Source organism: Falco cherrug, chromosome 5, assembly GCF_023634085.1.
Source record: "Falco cherrug isolate bFalChe1 chromosome 5, bFalChe1.pri, whole genome shotgun sequence".
NCBI classification, from domain to species: Eukaryota; Metazoa; Chordata; class Aves; order Falconiformes; family Falconidae; genus Falco; species Falco cherrug.
The window spans coordinates 85,805,556-85,826,160 of record NC_073701.1 but is presented as its reverse complement, the minus strand read 5'-3'; the positions used below and the strand labels follow the sequence as shown (position 1 = coordinate 85,826,160).

Sequence of the window (20,605 nt, the reverse complement as noted above, 5' to 3'; positions counted from 1 at the left end):
ACTTTTTCTATTTATAAAAATGGTAGGATTTTAGCAGATACCCTGCCTTGCTGAGAGAATGTTCGCACAAGTACCACCACTAGAGGCATGAGATCTGGCAATGTTTATGAAACAGCAGCTGCATCCTGTGGTTGTTGATATATTAGTCTGGGCCAAAAAACACACACTATTTTAAGTGAACAGAGGTTGCTGTATAACATGCTCTTAAGAAGAGATGCTCTAAACTTGAAAGAGTATTCTTTATGTATTAAAATGCCATAATAATTGTCAGCTTTCCCAAAACCAAAAGAAAACATGCTAGCATACCTGAAGGGCTCTGCACTGTACGGACCTTTCTCTCTCTGTTTCCTCAGCTAAGAGGTAAGCTTTACAGCACACTCTGAACAAATGATTTGTATTATTTCAGATTTAAAAAGTATGACTTCAAAATCTAGAACCCCTCAAAAACCATCAATAGAACAATTACAACAGAAAAACAATAAACAACCCACCATTTTGTCAGTAGCTATCTCCGTAGTTAACACCAAAAAAAGCTTACTAACATAGAAATTCTTATAGTGTTCAAAATCTATGTGATCATAACACATAATTCAGCTAGGAGGAAAAGGCAATCTGTATGGGGATATCCCTTTTTAAGGGCTGCCAGGTTATGTTAATTTTAGACATGGGAAAATAAACAAAGGAAAAGTAATATACACAAAAATACATTTGCATATGTGAAAAAAACTCTTCCCCCTTTAACAGTCCAGAAAAGGAAGCTTAATGGGAAAGAATAGTCTGGTTTCATATCTCCAATTAGAATGTCAACCCACATCCTTGAGTTTCCACATAATAATGACTTTTATTTATATAAAAGCAATGAGATGCAAAACAACTTCACAACTCCTACAAAAGTGAAGTATAAGCAAAAATATCAATTGTAACTTGTACTCATAACTTTACAAAAGCATTTATCAGTTACACTGACTGCATAACTGCAGTTGTAACAATCTCTTGCAAATATATGAAGCCTACTATATATTGTCATATTTTACGTTGCCATCAGCATAAATCCATGTGACTCATTACCTTTTTTCTAAAGGTAACTTCTAAAGCAACGCTAGAACACAGATACCAACAGAAAAGACAGACGTGTTAAAAATATTATCAATAAATTTCAAAATTATTAGAAAGGCACATTATTTACTGTGTTATTCCTTAGCTCCTACTGCTGTAGCTATATTGCTGTTTATAAACTTAAAAGTTTTTAAGCCTCAATTCAAACAGGTGATTTACTGTATTGGCTGCATTTGCAGAATCCAAACTACTGAGCCATCTGCACCACAACTGCTTTCCAGGCTTTGTCTTTGTCAAAATCCTTTAAGGTATTATTGGAAACCTAAAAGTAAACAAATTTCAGACAAATGGAAACATGAAACAATGCTTTGGTTAAAAACTGAAGTTCAAGCAAATAAATATCTGACAGAAGCTAGGAGAATGTGAACATGAATAGTTACATTCCGAGCTATTAATATATTCTACACACTGTAAATTACATAGTTCTGTATACTGAAAAGTTTCCATTTATAATATAAAATATAATAACATAAATTATATAATTACCTGAGACAATTGGGTCAAAAAAACTTGGCCAAATGCCTATTTTAAACATGTTACTTGGGACATTTTTTTCAAGATTTTTTCCAAGATGCAACTGAAGGCCTTAGCCCCTTACCTCTAAACCCAAATTAGAAGCAGGCCCCTGAAGCGTCACTGCATGTGTGTAGATAAATCTTAGTTCAAGCAAACTAAGGTCTTGCCTAAGAACACAGACTTCTGAGAAGCCAAAGGGACCTACACCTTAACCTGTATCATTATTCTTGTGTTTAAATACTAAAAGTTAAACAAAAAAGTGTTGCTGTTCCGGAAAAAAGTGCTCCTTTTAGCATTTAATTCACACCCAGTTCTTCAGTGACTCACAAACTAGGAACACTTACATAAAGAATCCCAAAAATAATTCTGCTGTGCTTCATCTTTTATATAGAATGTAACTCTCAGGATGCAGAAAATAAGGAACCTAGGCTGAATTCCCTCAGCAGTCTGAGGGAACATAAGTCCACACCTTCCACGTTCCATTACCAACTGTATAATGATTTGACTGAATTTCAGTCCCTGCTCCCAATGCTTTCTCTCCAGTGCTGTTTCAACACAGACGCTCTTTCTAGGGCAGAGACTGAATCCAGCACGATCTCTTTCTAGTGCTGGGCCATACAGTAAGCATCTAGCTAACATGAGTTACTCTCTCCTAGTCTTCAAGGATTCAGCACTTTGCCCCGTACAGCAGAGGTGAGGAAAGCCTACAGGTACAGTGCTGTGCTAGGAGATGGATGTAGTCAACCTACACAGGCTGAAGAAAGTCGGGTTCCCCCAGCCCCTGAAGTAGCCTTCTAGCCCTGAACGACTATATGGAAAGTGCTAACAATAATACTGGCACCACCATACTCTAAATTAAAGAGTATGTACCAAACCTGTATCTGAAAGGATAGCCTGAACATGTAAGTGCAGGAAGGAAATATCAATTCTGATCTTTCTCACCAACTTTGATAGTGTAGTTAGGACATGGAGAGACCTGGAATTCCAGGCATGCTCCTCTGCACACTACTTCATACTGTCCAGCACAGGTAGCCACTCACTCAGGTTGCCTGTTGTTCCCACACTCCAGGTTCTTAATTCTTCTCTTTAAGTTCTCTAAACTTTGAATGGGATCTGACTTAGTTTAGTAAATCCACTCCCTCACGGCAGGCCTTGGAAAAGTACAACTCTATCGAGTACTCTCATTCCATAGCCCAAAACTTCTGCTCGAGTCAAAAGGGTTAAATCCATTCCTTTCTGGAATGGCTATGTCATTACCAGAACACAGTCATGCAAGGATCATCACCTCTTCTGTAACTTCATTCTGACATATACATAACAGTTATGGATCTGCATCCTGTGGAGTAGGGCTATCATTTTATCTTAGTACAATGATGAGCCTCATCTGTAATTGGGAGCCCGTAATACAAATAAGAACAAAAGTGGGCTTTAACCTTACAACTGTTCTTCTCATAACGGGACTTTTCACATTTACAGACACTGCATCCACCATGCTCCAGTTATCATTTAACCAGCAAAATATTATCTCTTTATTACAAAATTCATCAGTGCATTAACATCCTCACAGTTTAACTGTGATCTGAATTAACACGAAACATTACCAAAAAGTCTTTTTAAATACAGATATTTAAATTTTGTAATGGATATAAATACATACCTCTGTTGTTCTGTACTCCTGTTTTTTAACCTGTGATGCTGTCCATGACGAATCATGTAGTTTCATTTTTGTCTTGTAATTTATACACTGTATTACAGTTCCAATAGTAAGGCATGCCTGAATTAGCAGCATCAACATCAGAAGCAAAAGGAGCACATCGTAAGATTGCTGAAAACAGACATGAACATATTGTTAACTACTTGAATAAAATATTTTCTGCCATTCCCACCTCCATATTCTTGAGATTTGTATCTAGATTTAATTTTTTAACTCAAATTATAATTTACAGTTTATTTCAGCATGAATCGAATTAAAATTTGAGGGCCTGAGTTTGCTTAAAGTAGAACAGATCGATAATTTTCAACAAAATGTTAATTTGCCAAATGATCTTTTCCTCTAGCAGAATTGAAGAAACCATTCTCTAAAACACAGAGTCTCACTGCTGGTCTTGATCCGAGCGATGTCACAGCTATGCCTGGGCCTGACCCTTTGCCTTGCTGGCTCTGACCTTGCCCTGCTGACCTGAATTCCTGGAACTGCCTTGCTACTATGGACTTGTCTGGTAATCACTGAACTATTTGCTGAACCTGGTTACCATAGCCAGACCTGCCTTGTTTTTCTCTTTTTGGGTACTGCAGGACTGCGCTCCTTGGCAATGAGGTCACTGCCCTCGTCTGCTTTGCTGTCACCTTCCACTCCACTGTTCACCCTTCTTTGCAGAGCAGCCCACCGTTGCTGCATCCAGACACAAAGTAGCCTAAGAATGTAAGAAATGCTCTGCAGGGTCACACCACTTCCCTACAGTCCAGTCTTGTCTCCAACACCTGCAACAGGAGAAGCTACTTAAAAGAAACATCAAAGCCATGGCTACTTCCCGAGGTCCAACAACACACTATGCTCCTCTAGTATCACAACAGGACCACATACTCAAAAGCTGGTTTTCCAGTCCCTAAGATGTCATTTAATAACCATTTTCCCTCTCCTAAAATTACAAGATTACTTAAGGACTAGGGGGCACTAAAAGTCATTACCCTTACTGACACTATTTTAATCCCCATAAATGGTTCTTTGAACATCATCACAGGTTGCTAAACACATTGATGGTAAAGCCCTAGAAAGCTGTTCAGCAATGCATTGGTAACACTTCATATGAAATGCTTTAAGATTTGTAAACTTTTTTTTTATTCTCTGCCGCAATCCAGGCTTGCTTTGAATGAATCCACGTGTAAGCTTACAATCTCAGCTGTTGGCAGACATCCTAAGAAACAGAAAAATGTATTCTTCAAGTAAACCTAGAACCTTTAATTTATATACTACAAATTTATTAAAACCTCAAGGAGTCCAGCAATATTATTTTTACTGCTTCTTTAGAATAGTATCCCATTTTTAAAAAACTTTAATTCCAGGGTAGCAACAGATTTAACATACTTAAAATTGTATCATCAGTTAAATGCAAGTTTTTGAATAATTTCTGTAAGATTTTATTCAATTTTTATCACGCAGTACCTTGTCTTCTTATACTTCCTAATTCATTCTTGTTTTGCTACTGTAATAGATAGATGTTAATTTTACTATTGCATAAAAATACATACTTTAACAGCAGGTGGATAATTTTTAAAGATGTCAACAACTTGCATGATACTGAAGGATAAGTATGCAGAAGCCGTGAACAACAATGGAGAGGTAACACTGCTAATGGCAATCAGGACCTCAACCTAAAAAATAAGATAATACATGTTAAATAAGAATAAAAACAAATTAACACCTTGGTTTGTGAGCTGCATCTCCTTGAAGCAAGCATAACAGAAGTGTGTAAAAGTGTGTGAGATTCAACATATGAAACAAATATTTAAGATCTATCCACACTGCATAGAGATATAGCAGCAAGCTTTGAATAAAACAAGTTTCCAAGCCAAAACACTGTTGTTCTGTAATTCATTTTCCATTTAATATGGATGACGGGGCATTTGTTTGATTTTAAAAGTGCCTTTCATACACAGATAGAGGAAGTAATACCCAACTTAGAGAGCCAGTATAGAAGTATCATTTATTCTTCAGTTTGTACGAAATAATGAGAATTCACAGCAGATATTGCAGACTTGCAACCTAAAATAACTATGCAAATAAATTTGAGTGCTTTGAAGCAAATTTATTGCCATACAATAGCAGCCTTATTTTCATTCAAATAGCATCCCTACTGGATCAATTTCTGACTTCAGTTGTGGTCACACATCTTTACTGACTTAAAATATGGTTGCATCACTATTACTTAGAACAGATGTTTTAAGGAGGTTTAACTACACATCTGGCACAGTCAAGGAATAAATACACTCTGCTGAATATTCTCAGTCGTTGTCACTAGTCATGCAGATGAGAAACTTGTTCAAAATAGGATCTAGGTCCAGTGCAGCCTGCACACCTGATTTTCTTCTTTCAGATACCACAGCTCATAATGAAAGGAGAATGGAACAGAAAGGACCTCAGCTCAGAAGCACGAAATTAGTTCTGGGCATGCCATATGAGGTATGTTGTTTTCCTACAGTAATATCCATTTGCAAGGAACCAGTAAGAAAACAAGCAGACAAACAAAAAAACCCAATAAACAGTCCTTTGAATGCTTTTCTAGAATTGCTGGAACTAAGTTCCCGAAGGGCCTACTGGATTTCTTTTTAGGAATACCAGCTTACACTCAAGCTACATATTTCTGTCACATTTTGTAGAAATAACTAAAAACAAGTGAATGAATATGAGTAGTGTCCACTATCACAGGCAGGCTTTCTTAGTATTATTCCACTCTAATGACGAAATCCAAGAATTTTACACACTTACCAGACATTTACTTGGATATTCAGCAGCTACATGACTTGCAATAGCACTTGGAAAGCACTAAACAAAAAAGCATAACAAAATAGATATTTACCTACTTTAAAAATTACAAAAATTACAGTTGAGTTATAGTGATTCCCACTAGGCACAGGTCACATTCTAAATTTCCTGAAAAGACAAAACTGTATAGACTTACTATGACAGTATTAGAAATTGATTAGTCAAATGGAAATATAACTAATCTTCTTGTAACTTGCATTTAATGAGTATCACGTATTAAACCTACACATACTGAAATACAATTATTTTCAAGATCTGACAATTCTAGAGAAAAACCTAATGAACCCCACCGAATTTTGTGAATTCTGAATGCTGAAAAAACTTGTTTATGATCTTTTTTTCCACTTCATGCTCAGGGATTTTCCAGGCATAGGAGCCACAGGTAAACCTGATGTTTATTGTCTTCTTTCTCAACTGGTTGAATTTGTGGCCGGCAGGTAGCACAGCATCCTGCATGAATCCTCTGCTCCTAGGTACAGGCTGTTACTAGTGACAAGGATTACCAATCACAGTCTCAGACTTTTAAGATAGTTATGGCTGACAGGCTAAAGATGTTTCAATGGATTCTACCATGCTGAAACTAAACCTTTTATTTTGCAGCCTGAAACATTCTAAAACCTAGGACTTAGTTGACAAGGCATTTCACTTTTAATACCCTTGTTTATTACTCATTTCCATTTTACAAAACTGAAGACTGAAAACGTATCAGAACATTTTATAAGAACCAAAGTACTGTAAATCAAAATAGAACATGCATATTGCATAAATATATTAAGTAAATTGAAGTGCTAATTCATTTGCTAAACACCAACTGCCAGTTAGTATTCGGGCCAAAAATATATTCCAGTAGGGAGTGGAAAAATGAAAAAGTTAAAAAAAAGGAAAAAAATATCTAAGACTTTTTTTAGAAGAGTACCTTCATTTTGAACTACTTACAGCAACTAAGATCCAAAAGAATGTTACTGAAAGGTATGGACCTGAGACTAGAACATCCATATTCAAAGCAATTATTCCACCAAATACTGATGAAATTCCAATAATCACCTCAATTACCTAAAACAAGGAAGATCACACAAATTATTAACAGTGCATTTGAACACCAAATTTCCTATTTGCATATAAAAAGGAACTCACTGGAAGGAAAAAATGCATTTATGCTATTAGCTATACATGAAGTCTATGTTTTTTCAGATCTAAAATATGGTAAAACTCAAGCTAGTTAAGGGAAAACAAGATCAGCTTCATTATGTGTATTTATGCTCTCATTTATTAGCTCCACTGAACAGCAGTTCAGTTTATACTATTTATCCTTAAGTCACTGAGTAGTCTCTTTCCTATTATATATGGCAGTTATCATTTATCTTGCAATATTCTAAAAGGAAACATTTTAAGATATATCTCTCTTTCCTGTCTTTATCCTTTCATCTCTTACCTACACTGATCTCCTGGCTTTAAAAAAGTTTAGCACTTAAAAAGTGAAAGAACAAATTAATTTAATGAAAGAAACAACATTTTTCTTACTGAGTATGACTTCAGAATTCGAGTAGGAAAGCTGACGTTGCTCAAAACGATGGTACTGTCATATGCAGTATTCTAGAGGGGAATAAAAAAAGGCATGATCAAAAAACCACACAAAGCAATACATTTCTTTCTAATATCCTGTACAACTTGTTACAGATCCTAACAGTGCCTGCAATGTCTGGTTGGCCCATCAGAGCTGACAGTGACATGCTACAGTGTTCGCCAGTGTCAGCAGACCACATCAATCACATTAAACACAAATGAGTTGGTCACAGATTAGCTGTTATACAAGCACCATTCAACAATGAAATATGGTCATCTTGTCTCCCCTTTCCACCTTCAAAATATATACTTTTTTCCTGAGCCTTCAGATTTTACTGATGTGGACAAACAGTAACTGAAGGAGGACAGCACACTATACGAAGCAAGCAATACTTCCACGGAATACAAAATGTTACAGCATGGTTGCTTCATTATTACCTGAAATAAGTACTGTTGTAGAAAAATGAGGGTGGATTTGGAAGAGCACTTGTGACTAAACAAATTTTTTTCTATAGCTTCAAATTCTGAAACCAATATTCATTGTCCAGATACTACCAAATCAGCATACAGGACAAATACTTTCTCCACCTCAGGCTTCAAGATGGCATTGCTCGCATACATACAAGTCACAGTATTCTAACGTATCAAACATCATTAAGCTTTGCAGAACAAAACAGAAATAAAACACTTGCCATGCCTGTCCATAAGATACTCAAACCCTGTGCTGCATAATTGCAACTGGTCATTATACAGCAGGCCCATTGCACTCTAAAAGATAAAAGAGTCTACTACTGTTTAGTATGGTACTTTCATTTATCGTTCAAATCTAGTTCTACCATATAATATGAACTTATATACTGGCACTGCCAGTAACTTGTCAATGTATTTAATACAGGAAAAATCAAGTATTTTTTAACACCAAACAAAAGAAAAAAACATTTTTAATCCTTAAAGTTACCTACTTTCTTTCTTGCGCAGCAATCTTCAGTAGACCTAGCTGAAATTATGACAGTAGTTGCCATGAAGATTTCCAGCAGAATAAGTAGAATCAAGTTGAAATTTATCTGTCAGTAAAATCCCAGACATAAATGGGTTACATCTTCCATATTAAAAATAAAGGAGGGGGTGGGATCTAGCAGGATCCAGCAGGCTGTCTATTTTCTGTGACATTTAGACATATCAATTAATTAGAGACCTTGTTAACTGTTTTCTTGGTTCTTGCTGAATTTCTAGGACAACACTTAGCTGTCTACATAATACTCAGAATGCCTAATTAAAAAAGAATAATTTATTTCATTTATGGGAATAGTCTGCCTGAAGATTTTATCACTCTCTTCCAGAAGAGATTTAATGACAAGGGCATGATTGCTAGGTATGTTTGCATTTTGCAGGACCTTCCATGTGAAACCAGAACACTGCAGCAAATGATGGAAAATTCACAGGAGCAGAAAGCGGACAAACAAGAGCAAGCCTGACTAGCCCGGGGCAAAGGCAATCCACTGGTGCAGCAGGGGGGGAAGGAGGGCCACAGCCTCCCAACCCCTGTGCTGCAATCCAAATGGTACGATACAATATCTAATACTGAATGAAAACACAATCCATAGAACTGGGCCAAAAATCCTAACTCTTGTGCTCTACATAATGCTAGTAGAGCACTGACAAACACTTCATAGTTTAATAATTCTTGCAGGTCTAACAGACAACATGATTGTGTAAAAACCTGGAAGCTGCCATTCCTCCTGCCATTGCACATCTTCAAGAGACAAGTAAGTGAATGTAATACTTATAATTTCTCATTGGTTCCTTATTATCTCATGAAAAGATGTAGATCACTACTCTACATGGGAATGATTCAGAATCATTTTCCAGAGGCACACAAGATCAGCAGAGTGGATCTCCCCTTCTTGTCTTCAAAAGCAACATGTTTTTCCACTGGCAGCCCAAGAAAACATTTGGAAAACATCTGGTCAGGCTGTTGGGCAAAGCACCATTAGTTTAGGGAGAAATTACTCCTTTCAGAACCTGTACAATTATAGCAAACCATTGTTCAAGGACTTGGAATTATATTGTTCCCTCATGTCAGACCTGCTTTGTAGATAAACAAATCCCGTTTTTTCTCTGACATGTATCTTGAAGCACAGGTTTTTTGAAAAAGATCATAAGTGGCAGATTTGAGAGGCTTTTTTTGGGCACTGAAATTCATCCATCTCAGGAAATCGTAATTGGAACTACGTGCCTTGCAGTACAAAACAGACTGTACAGTTGCACTAGAGCCACAAACAGCAATAAATGTCACAGTGGTAAGCTTCTAGGGAAAGTGCTAGCATGAAGAATAAAGACATTATTTGGCAAAAGATGAGGTGTCAAACATGCAGCCTGCAGAACAATTTAATACAGCCTGTAAATTCCCATGATTTTGATGTGTTTTGACACATAGCGCTGGTACTGATGTGAGCTAGCAAGGCCACACTACACATTGTAACACCAAGTAGATGTATAAGTTTGAGTCCAGAAGCACTGTAACTACATTGATGGACTCATTTAGTGCTAGGTATAAGAAGTAAATAACAGTAATTGTAAAAGTAACAGTAAATAAATTAGATTTTTTTAATTTAACTTTTATCTTTCCAGTATGTTTTTTCTGATATGACATGTCTAGAATATCAGATAGAGCCTTCCACTCAAAATTAATTAAATACCTCTAGATCAAATTAAAAATATCTCATCTCCAGTTTTGAAGTTTAGATGGTTTTGTTATTTTATTTTTTAAAAAGAAATACAGCTAAAGCTATTAGTAACTACCTTTTTGTACTATCGGTAACAATGGGAAATTTAATGTCAGATTTCTAAGCACTACAGAAACTTCTCCCTGCAATTGCCACTGTACATAGAATCTATCGCCAGACACAGAAAACCAAGTAAGCTGTGTCCTTAGTCCTCTTCCATGACTAAGGAATGTGCAAGTGCAACTAGGTAGAAACTAGTAGATTAGCACAACTTTAATCCAATTTTCTCTGAACCTGCACCAGGTATTAAAAACATGATTCACTGAAACAGTACGAAAGGGTTGAATTAATTTCAAGATTGAATAATCTGAAGTTCAATATAGTTGCTTAAATGCAGACTTTTACCATGATTTAAGATATCCTGCAGATGTTTCAAGACATCTGCACAGGTCTGACAAATAATGACAGAGAACCTAAAGGACACTGATGCCCTCTTGGGCCAGCAGCTGAAGCAAGGCAGAACAAGTCAGCACATACCTAACTGATACACACTCGTATAGTTAGGTAACCAAATCAAGCACTGACACCCCAGTATCTGTGTGCACCCACGCTGCCTATGCTTCCACTACTGCTAGTGGAGACCTACTCTATACAGACAAGAGAGGAAACCCCAAAAGCTACTGGGCCAACCAGTCACTAGAGGCAGGGTTCAATTATACTGGCTGCTAGTGCCACTTGAAATACTCAAGCATATTGAATGTGCCTACATGACTGGGTTGTATGACACGGGACTGATGGGAGACTCTCGCTCACCTAGAGTAGAAGCAGCAGTCAAGCAGAGTATCTCACAGCACTTTCAAAATAAGAGATGTCTAAGTTCAGGCCAGGGAGTCCTGTCTTAGCCATCTATGCTGAGGGAAACAAGATTGTACTGCAGGGTCCCAGTAACTGGATCATCTTAACTACAATGGAGGTACAGACACTCAGCTTGCAAGGAGACAAGATATGTATATACTCAATATGGAGTTAATTTAAATCCTGTTCAAGATCTGAACACTTTCAGTTGTGGTGGCCAGCATGCACAAGGTTCCACTCATTTCTGTCCATCAGGCTTCTTACTCTGAGAACTGGGAATGAACAGAGTTGCAGCAGTGGCAGTTTGCATCTTTTACATATTGTATCCTTCATGTTGATAGCATACTAACCACAGAACTGCACCCTGCTGGAGTGGTGTCACAGAGTCTAGAGCATGGCTTGTATCTTGCATTCCATTTATCTGTCTAAAGTAATTTTGTGGAGTTATCCATCAACATGAGTAACACTAATGAGAATTACCCAGGTCCTTTATAAAGGCGTGGGGGTGGGGGTTTTAAATGTGAATTGTCTTAATTGGATAAACTTACCCTTTTTATGAGTCTTACTGCTTTTAAACCACTGGCAGTGATTTTGCATCAGACCTAGTATTATTTTCTTGTGCCGTTTCCCATGGGAGGGAAAATAAATATGATGGTGAAAGAACAGTTAAAGAAATGGTATTCTACATTTTCTTTGTACCACATGGGTAATGGAAAACAGCTGGCAGCAAGCTGACAAACAGTGAGACTGTCCCACTGAAACCACTGTCCTTCAAAAAGGAGAGCAAGTCAGCACCATGAATAACTCTTAAGACAGAAAGGTTCAAGAAAGCTTCAGAGTCAGCTTTGCACGGTTATCCTGACTTATCTTTATTCAGTGATCAATGACATAGTATGGACATGTAATAGGCAAGTGAAAATAATTAAAACCACATAACTAAGGATGTCTTGTGGATATGATTGTAGATAACTGACATTTGGCAAAGAAAGAATTTGCCTTGTTATAAATTTAGTGTTTGTCACTTATACTTTCCCAGTCTGATATAATCTCTTTTTTCAAATGGTTTGATCTGCCTTGAAAATATGAAGTCTGTTAATATTTTATAATAGAAATCGCCAATTTTTATGCAATCTAAAAACTACTCACTTCAAAAGTATGCTGCAAGTGAAGTTAAGTTTTTACACATAGGGCCAGCTCAAAGCTTCTCAAGAGCATAAGGAAAATTGATTTTATCACATCGGGCTCATGACAAAATAACTATTGTGGTGGCAAAATGAGTCCCTTGGGCCAACCTTTCCTGGGCAAACATAGCCCTCCACTGTCTCAGCACTGTGATCCTGTCTACCAGGAATGCAAAGTGTCTGGTAGTGTCCAATGACACTTCTCTGCTGTTTTCACTCAGAATACTTGGACTGCTTTCTAATACTTGAACTCTCTACCAAGAAAGGAAGAGAAAAGCCTATACCCCCATGTCTTGTACATAATTCATTCAGCTCTAACTGCCTAAGTCACTTGAGGGGGCAAATACATGCAGGAACTGCTACACTAGCAAAAAGCTAGCAAAGGCTGTGCAAAGAATTGACTGCTATAAACTCTCCCAAGATAAACACAGCACCCAGGGGGACTTGACACTGTCCCATCAAACACAGAGCAAAACTGACCACATCTAAAGCCAGTACTACTTGAATTCAAGTGATCTGACTGTCCAGAGTGTTAAATCTCCACAGCTCTGAGTGACTGCAGTACTCCATCTTTCTGAAAGTCAGGCCAGCTGCACAGAAATGTGAAGCTAGACTTCATTACTTAATTTAAAAAGTAGGTTTGAAAGTATTGGCCTAATATACTGCACTTTCCAAGTGAAAGTAAACACAGTTTAGAGGTTCAACATTTGTGAAATATGGAGCTCACCAGATGTTACTAAAATAGTATAGATAACTCCAAAGCAAATTATCTCTACACTACTTTTCTATTAGAAAACTTTTGTCACTAATTCAGATCTGCTATATTATTATAGGGAGTCATTATTAGTGCTGAGCTGTTAGTATCACAATAGCCGATATAATAGTGGGAAAAGAACTGAACCATAACATGATAGCAGTCATTAACCTTCACACAAAATGTATGACAGAGTTGTACTGAGCATAGCTATTCTGTGATAGTCTATTATGAATATTCATCAATGGTAACAGTAATACCTTATGTAGTATATAGGTCTCAGAACATTTTACCGCAGGAAAAAAAAACAAAACCAAAACCACCCTATAGTTCTACTGTTTGGCTTAAACTACCAAAGACAGATGTTAAAAGGTTGTGACTCAAAACTAATGAACTTTTCCCAGCATGAAATATGTGTGCTTCAAATGACATAACTGCTGCATTCTCTCTGTTGATGATGTATGAGAAAAATAGTCATCAAAAGTTTCTTTCCTGATGGCCTCAAGCATACTAGCCATTAAAGAAGATCCAGGAAAGGATTATACTTAATCTCATGATGAAATTTCCTAGCAGAGGCACTGTTTGGGACACCTCCTCATTTCAGTACGATTTAACCCTAAAAGCTGGCTAATCTACAGGTGAGGAGTAATTAATTTTCAATTCTCTCTTCTGATGCTGCTCTTTCAAAAAAAAACCACAACAAAAAACTGGCTGCAGTCAACAGAAAAATAAACAGTCAGTTGATGAAACTGGATCACTTTTGAATATCTAATGCATGTTTTTGAACTTCGAATACAAGAAGACAGGAAAGTAATTTCCATATTAATCTCTAAGTTAGTTGTCCCATGTATCTTTTTAGCCATTTAAGTTTTCATCTCCGATGTCAATTTTCCAGTCTTGTCTTACTCAGAAAAGTAAAGCTACTGCTAGATGATATTTCCTCACAGACTAAGTAGGAATACTGGGGTATTAACAGCAATGTAATTACATGTGATCACCACCCACCTCACCCCTTCTATTTTTTTTAACAAAGATAAATGTAGCATAATTAGTGTCTCAGTAACTTACATTTATAGCTGATGGATTGAGGACAAGTTTGCATCCAAACCAAATTAAACACGTTGTTGTAACAGCAAATGTAGAGACAAACAGAATCTGAAAATTGGGTATCTGAAAAACAATTTCAAAATGGGTTTCTCTCTCATGGTAACCCCAGAGGGGGAAAGAAAGATATAACTGCCAATAAAATCTTATACTTACCACATTAATTTTATTCCTTGCTATAGCAAAGCTCACAACTGCTGAAGGAATACACTGGGGAAATTAAGAGAGAAGACTAATGGGATATTCTGCACAAAAAATTTGACATATATATGTATTTCTATACATGTAATTTATTTGGTCTAAATTCATATTTCAGTTAACTTAGACAAACAGAAGATCAGAAACTCTGAGAGAAGTCTGTCACTCTTGTACAAGCTCATTAATTACAATTGGTATCTGAGGATTACAAGAGGTTTTAAATATGCCTTCCATATCCCTCAATTTTGACTAGCTACCCACCACAAGTGATGAGTAAAAGAAAGTCTTTCATGCCTTTGTTAAATTAACTCTAGAAGGCCTGAGATCCTTAAGCAGAACAAGACAAACACTACTGCCAAACTGGGCCTCCACATTCTTTCAAACAGACAAAGTCATGGTTGCATAAACTAAAATTTGGCCAGTCTCAATACAGTTCTGAAGAACTCCATAAAAACTGATCTGTTGAGTCAAATTACACCTTAAGAACTGTGCCTGGGATCTCCACTATGTTCACCAGGAACTGTGTTTCTATAGTTAAGGGCAGAGCTAAATGGTAAAATCATGCATAAGTGGAAAGTTTCACAAAGTAATTTCTCTATCCCTTAGCTGTTCCCCACCACCATAGATATGGTACATGTACAGATCCAGCTGTTTTACACAAACACATAAGTTACAACATACTAATAAGCAAAATAAAAATATACTCAACTAAAATTATTCTAAACATTTTCATGTTAAATAATGAACCATGTAACAAATGCTGTGTTTCTTTTATCTTTTAAAGACAGAAGTTCTAACTATCTTTTCAAACATCTGCACACTGATGGCTTAACAATGGAACCACTATAACTGGATTACTAACGACATTTAGAACTCTTGGTAGCACTTCCTTAACACCTAAATGACCTGTATTTAACATAATTAAAACATCCTTTTATGTCCTGGATACCCTAGAGTCCCTAGAACACTACATGACCATGTTGATGCAACTGAATCCTACTACTAGTCAAGATGGTTAAAATAGTCTAGAAAGCAACTCAGCTCATGCTAAAATAGACATACAGTAGTCAGTTAGCTACACAGCTCTCTAGGCCCTTCCAACTGTATTGATTCCATTATCTGAAGCAGCAGCTCTAACACCTTGCTCACATACAGACACCCAAACGTACACAACTTTATCCACGGCAAACCATGCAAACCCAATGTGAGAGCAAGACCTCTGGAAATTCTCAATAAATACAAAATTAAAAGAGACAAGATCTGGGGCAGAAAAAGAGACATCTCAGTAATTAAGATTAATGTCGCAGAGAATAACACAAAGATACTAACTTTAAAAACTGTTTCAACTTTATTCTAACAACTCTAGCAGAAACAAGTGACAACTCATTCATAGAAAAACTCCTGGGACTTGTTTAAAGCAAAGCATTAGTCTTGCACCTAACTTAAAACAAATAGGCAAGTCATGAGAATAATGATAGAACAGAATCCTGCCATGAACAAACCAAGTACATCAGACTCATCTTATGCACATAGATCTAAAATGTAGATCAAGCATACATAATACATATATAAAAAAAAAAATCTCCCTAAAAATACACTAAAAAAAGACTGGACTTTGGAAAACAACAGATACCTTTAATGCATATTTTACTAATAAAATAACAGTATTCAAGAGAAGTCTGCTCAGCACCTGGAGATTATCGCAAAATAAAATGAAAAAGTAATACTTTGAAATACAATCTGAAATACATTCTGATAGCATTTAGCCAGGAAATTCCCCAAATGCATAACAACGCAAATTTTCTTAAAATCAAGCACAGAAATACTGTTCATGCAGATAATTACAGCATGCCAGTGGTGAGCTGGTTAACAAAAATGGTAGCACAAACCAGTTGTCTTTACGACATCTGCTATTCCCTTAGCAATGGGATGAAAACCCATTTAATGAACTGTTAAATATAATTAAATCTTCCACGAAGAAAGTTAGTAGTAGAAAGACAGAATAAAAGACAATAAACCCACAAAAATTATTTATGATTGATTTTGCTGTCAAACAGCCACAGAAAACAATTAAGAATGCTTACTGAACCTGCTGCACAACGTAAATAATCCATTTCAGATGGAAAAATATTTCCCAGATATAGTGAAAATCCAGAAGTAATAAGGAGGCAAGTCTACAAAGCAACAAATAAGATAAATTAATACAAATAAAAATATTTTTAAAAGCAATTAGGCAGACAGAAATCAGTAATTCCTTTCAAATTAAGCTACTGATGAATATTTAATAATGCAGTCTTTGTGTGATTAATTTTGAAGAAAAATTTCAAAACATGCTGAGTTCTGAAGATGCCCTGCTGGTTACCAAGACTTAATACTGAACACTATAATCATGTTTGAATCAAGCATTGTGCCCTGACTTAGCAAATACCTAATAAAATGCTCAAAAGGTAATTGCAGTGTTTGGTGGTAAAAATGTTTCAGAAACATCAACTAAGCCTCTACTTTGCATTCTCTGCTTGGCTCCTCCAACATTGATTACACATATGGGCAGGTGGGCACACCAACTAGAACATAGTAACAAAAATAGTACTATGATACATTAATGAAGGTTCTTCCCCCTTCCACACTCCCGCCTCCCTCCAAACTTTCTTCCTGCTTTGGTTCAGTGGCACACTCATAACGTCCAATTCCTCTTGTTCCCTTGCTAACTATTCTATTTATTTCATAATTATCAGTTACAGCCTCAGCAATAAATGATTAGTGTATTCTACTAACATTTTTTGGTTTTGCTTGTCATTCCTCTGAGTAGGCATTTCTTTGAAGGGGCAGGGGAAGATGAGAGACAGAATGGCTCTTTTGTTCTAACTGGGTATTTTTGTCATGTTACAAAATTATGGGGGTCTTTGAAAAGTCCTTGCCAAAAAATGACAGAAAATAAGGACAGAGAATTCTGGCAGACTGGATGAACAGCACTTAAGAGAACACAACTTGAAATTGTGCTTGAAGCATGTTGAATTGTTCTCGCACAAGAACAGCCCAACTAGCAGCCACTTTGAAGTCACTCGACCACTCTACAGTTTGCAACTGCTCCCTAAAGTGGATGGTTCTGTTCACTATGACTTTGTTGCCCAGCATACAGACACCCCTTTCTGGACAACGTCTTTTGAAAGAGTTGAGAGAGATTAACCACTACAATACTTGGGAGAAAAATCTAATTGGAGTTTATTGAACTAGTTTATTAATAAAATTGCTTTTTCATTTATTCATGAAATTCATACTTCTTGATAATATGACTGCAGCAAATTATCATTAAACATTAGTATCTCAAATCATTCACAACTCCTCATTAAAAAGGAAAAATCTAATTACAGGCAGTTGTCCTTTTTGACAATTAAATCTGAGAAAATTTAATGCAAAGAAAGCCAGCTCTTCTGCTGCTCTCTCTTTATGTAACAGTGCATCTGAAAGGAAATCCAAATTTCACAGATTGCCAGAAAGGAAAAAATGTTCAGCTGTTGCCATGAAAATAGGGCAATACTTTAATTTACTGCGCAAAACCAAGTAATTACCGTATTAACAGTGAAATATTTTTAGCTCTTAGTAAAAGTACTTTTCAAAACACATGACCTGACAGAAAAAAGATCAAGTTCTAATTGCTATAATTAAGTTTAATTAGCTTGGCTCAGAACATGAAGAAGCATATGTACATGCAAGATCAGTGTCCTATGATGCTAGCAGTGACACAAAAGTTCAAATCACGGTGACATTCATTTAAGAAACTCAAGTATAGACCTCACTGTATGAATATTCTATCAAATAAATACATGACTATTGAACCCTGAAAGGTGAATGTGGCAATTAAGTACCATATATATTTTAATGCCAAAATGCTACCATGGTAAGTAAAGTACTTTTAACAGTTAAAAAATCTTAAAAGAATGCATATGATCAGGACACTTTACACCCTTTACCAAAATGCACTGTTTATACATACATGTGGGTTGATATTTACCACTGCCACACTTATTATTGTCCGTTATGCTATATGATTAAAGACAAAAATCAGCCTTCATATTGCATCTTTGATTAGTGCAGAATTATCCACAGAACACCATTAGTCAATTAAGTGTTACATTCTAAATTTGCTATACATGTTCCTTCCTATACAAATATTTACATCTAATACTATCAGCGATGAAATTCTGAGTCCCCAATGTGAAACAATAGATTATTGGGCACTAAGACCTCACCTACATTTTCAAATTCTGTATCATTTAAAGTACTTACTCCCATCAGCAAAGAAAAGATCCATGTTCTGTAACTAAAGCAAGGATGCAGCCTTTTTGATAGCTGAAGGTCACTGGATTTGATATCTGGTATATAATTTCCATTCTCCTGTTTTCCCCGCTCCAAAGTTGGCATCCTGTCATAGCTAAATTCTTCTCTGTAACCTTCTTCCCTGGTCATAACACTTCACAAAGGCAATTAAAAATAGAAACACAAATGATGAAGAAAAACCAAAAATATAATTTAGATCCTTCACATGCTTAGATCCGTGCTCAACTAGGTTTTTGTCTATTTAAGACAAAATAAATGAAAGCAGTATTTATTAGTGAGCTTATTTACATTTCAAAATATGTAAGCATTCTAACAACTTACTTGCATACAATAAGCAAATTACATAGCTACAGTTCATAATAGTACAATATAAATGCAAACAAAATGAAAGTCTGTGTATGTATGATACCTCAATGGACTTTTATTTCAAGATCTAAAAACCATTTTTGGAGGTGTTTAGTTTGAGGGTAACTCTACAACCAAAGCAGAAGTCTTTCTTTTCTTTTAACTCTAAGATAAAAAAGGTGTTTAAACACATTTGGAAATTAACTTCCATTTGATTTTAACACTTCTTATCAGGTATCTAAAACGACAGACTTCACTAAGAGTCTGATGAACTTATATAAACCGAGTAACTCAGCGACAGCAAACTGTTTCTAATTTACCCGGTATCAACCATTTCTCAGGTTCACTTAGCCATTTTTTCTTCATCTCACTACTTGCCAATCTGTTCAAATACCTTGAGGAGTATCTTATATTAGAACTAAGTTACTGCAGATTTTTCAACAATTAAAAACCTTCATGCTTACCTTCAATTGAAAAGTTAACTGTCAGTTTAAAACAGTCTTGTGAAGACAGCTGCCTGTACACTTTGTGATATTCTCACCGTTCACTGAGTCATGCCGTCTTTGAAAAGTTCCCCCTTAGACTTTGGCTTTCAACAACATCTATTCAGATATGGAACAAAAGCACAGCAAAAACTTCAGTTAAGCCAGGGAACAGGGAAATGCCTCCTGAATTTTAATTAACAGAACACACTAGAAAATGACTGTACTACATTCTCATAGGACTGCTTCCAAATCAGACCAACAAATTAAAAAAGTTTCAAGTCTCTTTTTTTACTGGAGTACTACCCCTTACATCGCATCTTAAATAGAACTTTCTTCACAATTTACCAGTTTAAGTTATTATAATAGCCAGTGATAACAATATTCAACAATCTAATTCTTGTATCAAAACAACAAAAGCTACTTATAACGCAGTATTCTAAAATACCTAAAATAAACTACACATAAAAATTCAAGTATCCCAACAAGCTGCAAGGTTAGAAAGTTAGAGGTTAGAAATCTATCAAGAATATTATCTTCACTGTAGAACTCTTCACTATCTTTTTCTGCTAATCCTAGTTATCTAGAGTGTTCAGATAAACCCTGCACACTTCAATCAGGCTGACATGCATACTTACAGAACACCGTGATTACTGAACTACATATTTTAAATCTAGCAAGCAGCAGTGACACACAATGGCCAGTGCACATTGGATCCAGTCCTCCTGCTTATTAAGCAATAAAAAAAAATAAAAAAAAAAAAAAGGAAAGCTTTTATCTTGAAGATGTTGGCACCTTGACAGCTACAGCAATGACAGGGTCTTTTGTCTAAAGTTTAAACACTGTTGTAACCAAGACACAATTAAATCTTCAGTATTCTGAAG

The 20,605-nt window shown here is 36.1% G+C and overlaps 1 protein-coding gene across 2 annotated transcripts; it reads right to left on the bottom strand.

The window, feature by feature from the left end:
* Positions 1 to 816: 816 nt before the first annotated feature.
* MLC1 (modulator of VRAC current 1) lies at positions 817 to 20,449 on the bottom strand. 2 transcript variants are annotated; one of them, XM_005438663.2, is made up of 13 exons: positions 20,360 to 20,449; positions 19,704 to 19,841; positions 18,844 to 19,027; positions 16,641 to 16,730; positions 14,515 to 14,568; positions 14,323 to 14,424; positions 8,701 to 8,802; positions 7,697 to 7,768; positions 7,112 to 7,228; positions 6,119 to 6,175; positions 4,882 to 5,004; positions 3,290 to 3,457; positions 817 to 1,378 (listed from the first exon to the last, which is right to left on the bottom strand). In XM_005438663.2, the coding sequence occupies exons 3-13, from the start codon at positions 19,021 to 19,023 to the stop codon at positions 1,304 to 1,306; spliced, it is 1,140 nt and encodes a 379-aa protein (XP_005438720.1). In that variant the 5' UTR covers positions 19,024 to 19,027; positions 19,704 to 19,841; positions 20,360 to 20,449; the 3' UTR covers positions 817 to 1,303. The 2 variants fall into 2 exon arrangements, with proteins under 2 accessions (XP_005438720.1, XP_027660375.1); XM_027804574.1 differs by lacking the exon at positions 14,515 to 14,568 and having other exon boundaries at positions 14,323 to 14,409.
* Positions 20,450 to 20,605: the final 156 nt, after the last annotated feature.

What these genes read in the sequence shown, in the direction of transcription:
- MLC1 (XM_005438663.2), bottom strand. Translation starts at nt 19,023, where the DNA reads ATGACCAGGGAAGAAGGTTACAGAGAAGAATTTAGCTATGACAGGATG. An exon ending in TCTTTTCTTTGCTGATGGGA is followed by an intron (nt 16,731 to 18,843) that starts GTAAGTACTTTA and finishes GTTGCTTTGTAG; the next exon opens with ACTTGCCTCCTTATTACTTC. An exon ending in ATTGCTGCGCAAGAAAGAAA is followed by an intron (nt 7,769 to 8,700) that starts GTAGGTAACTTT and finishes ATTCCCCTCTAG; the next exon opens with AATACTGCATATGACAGTAC.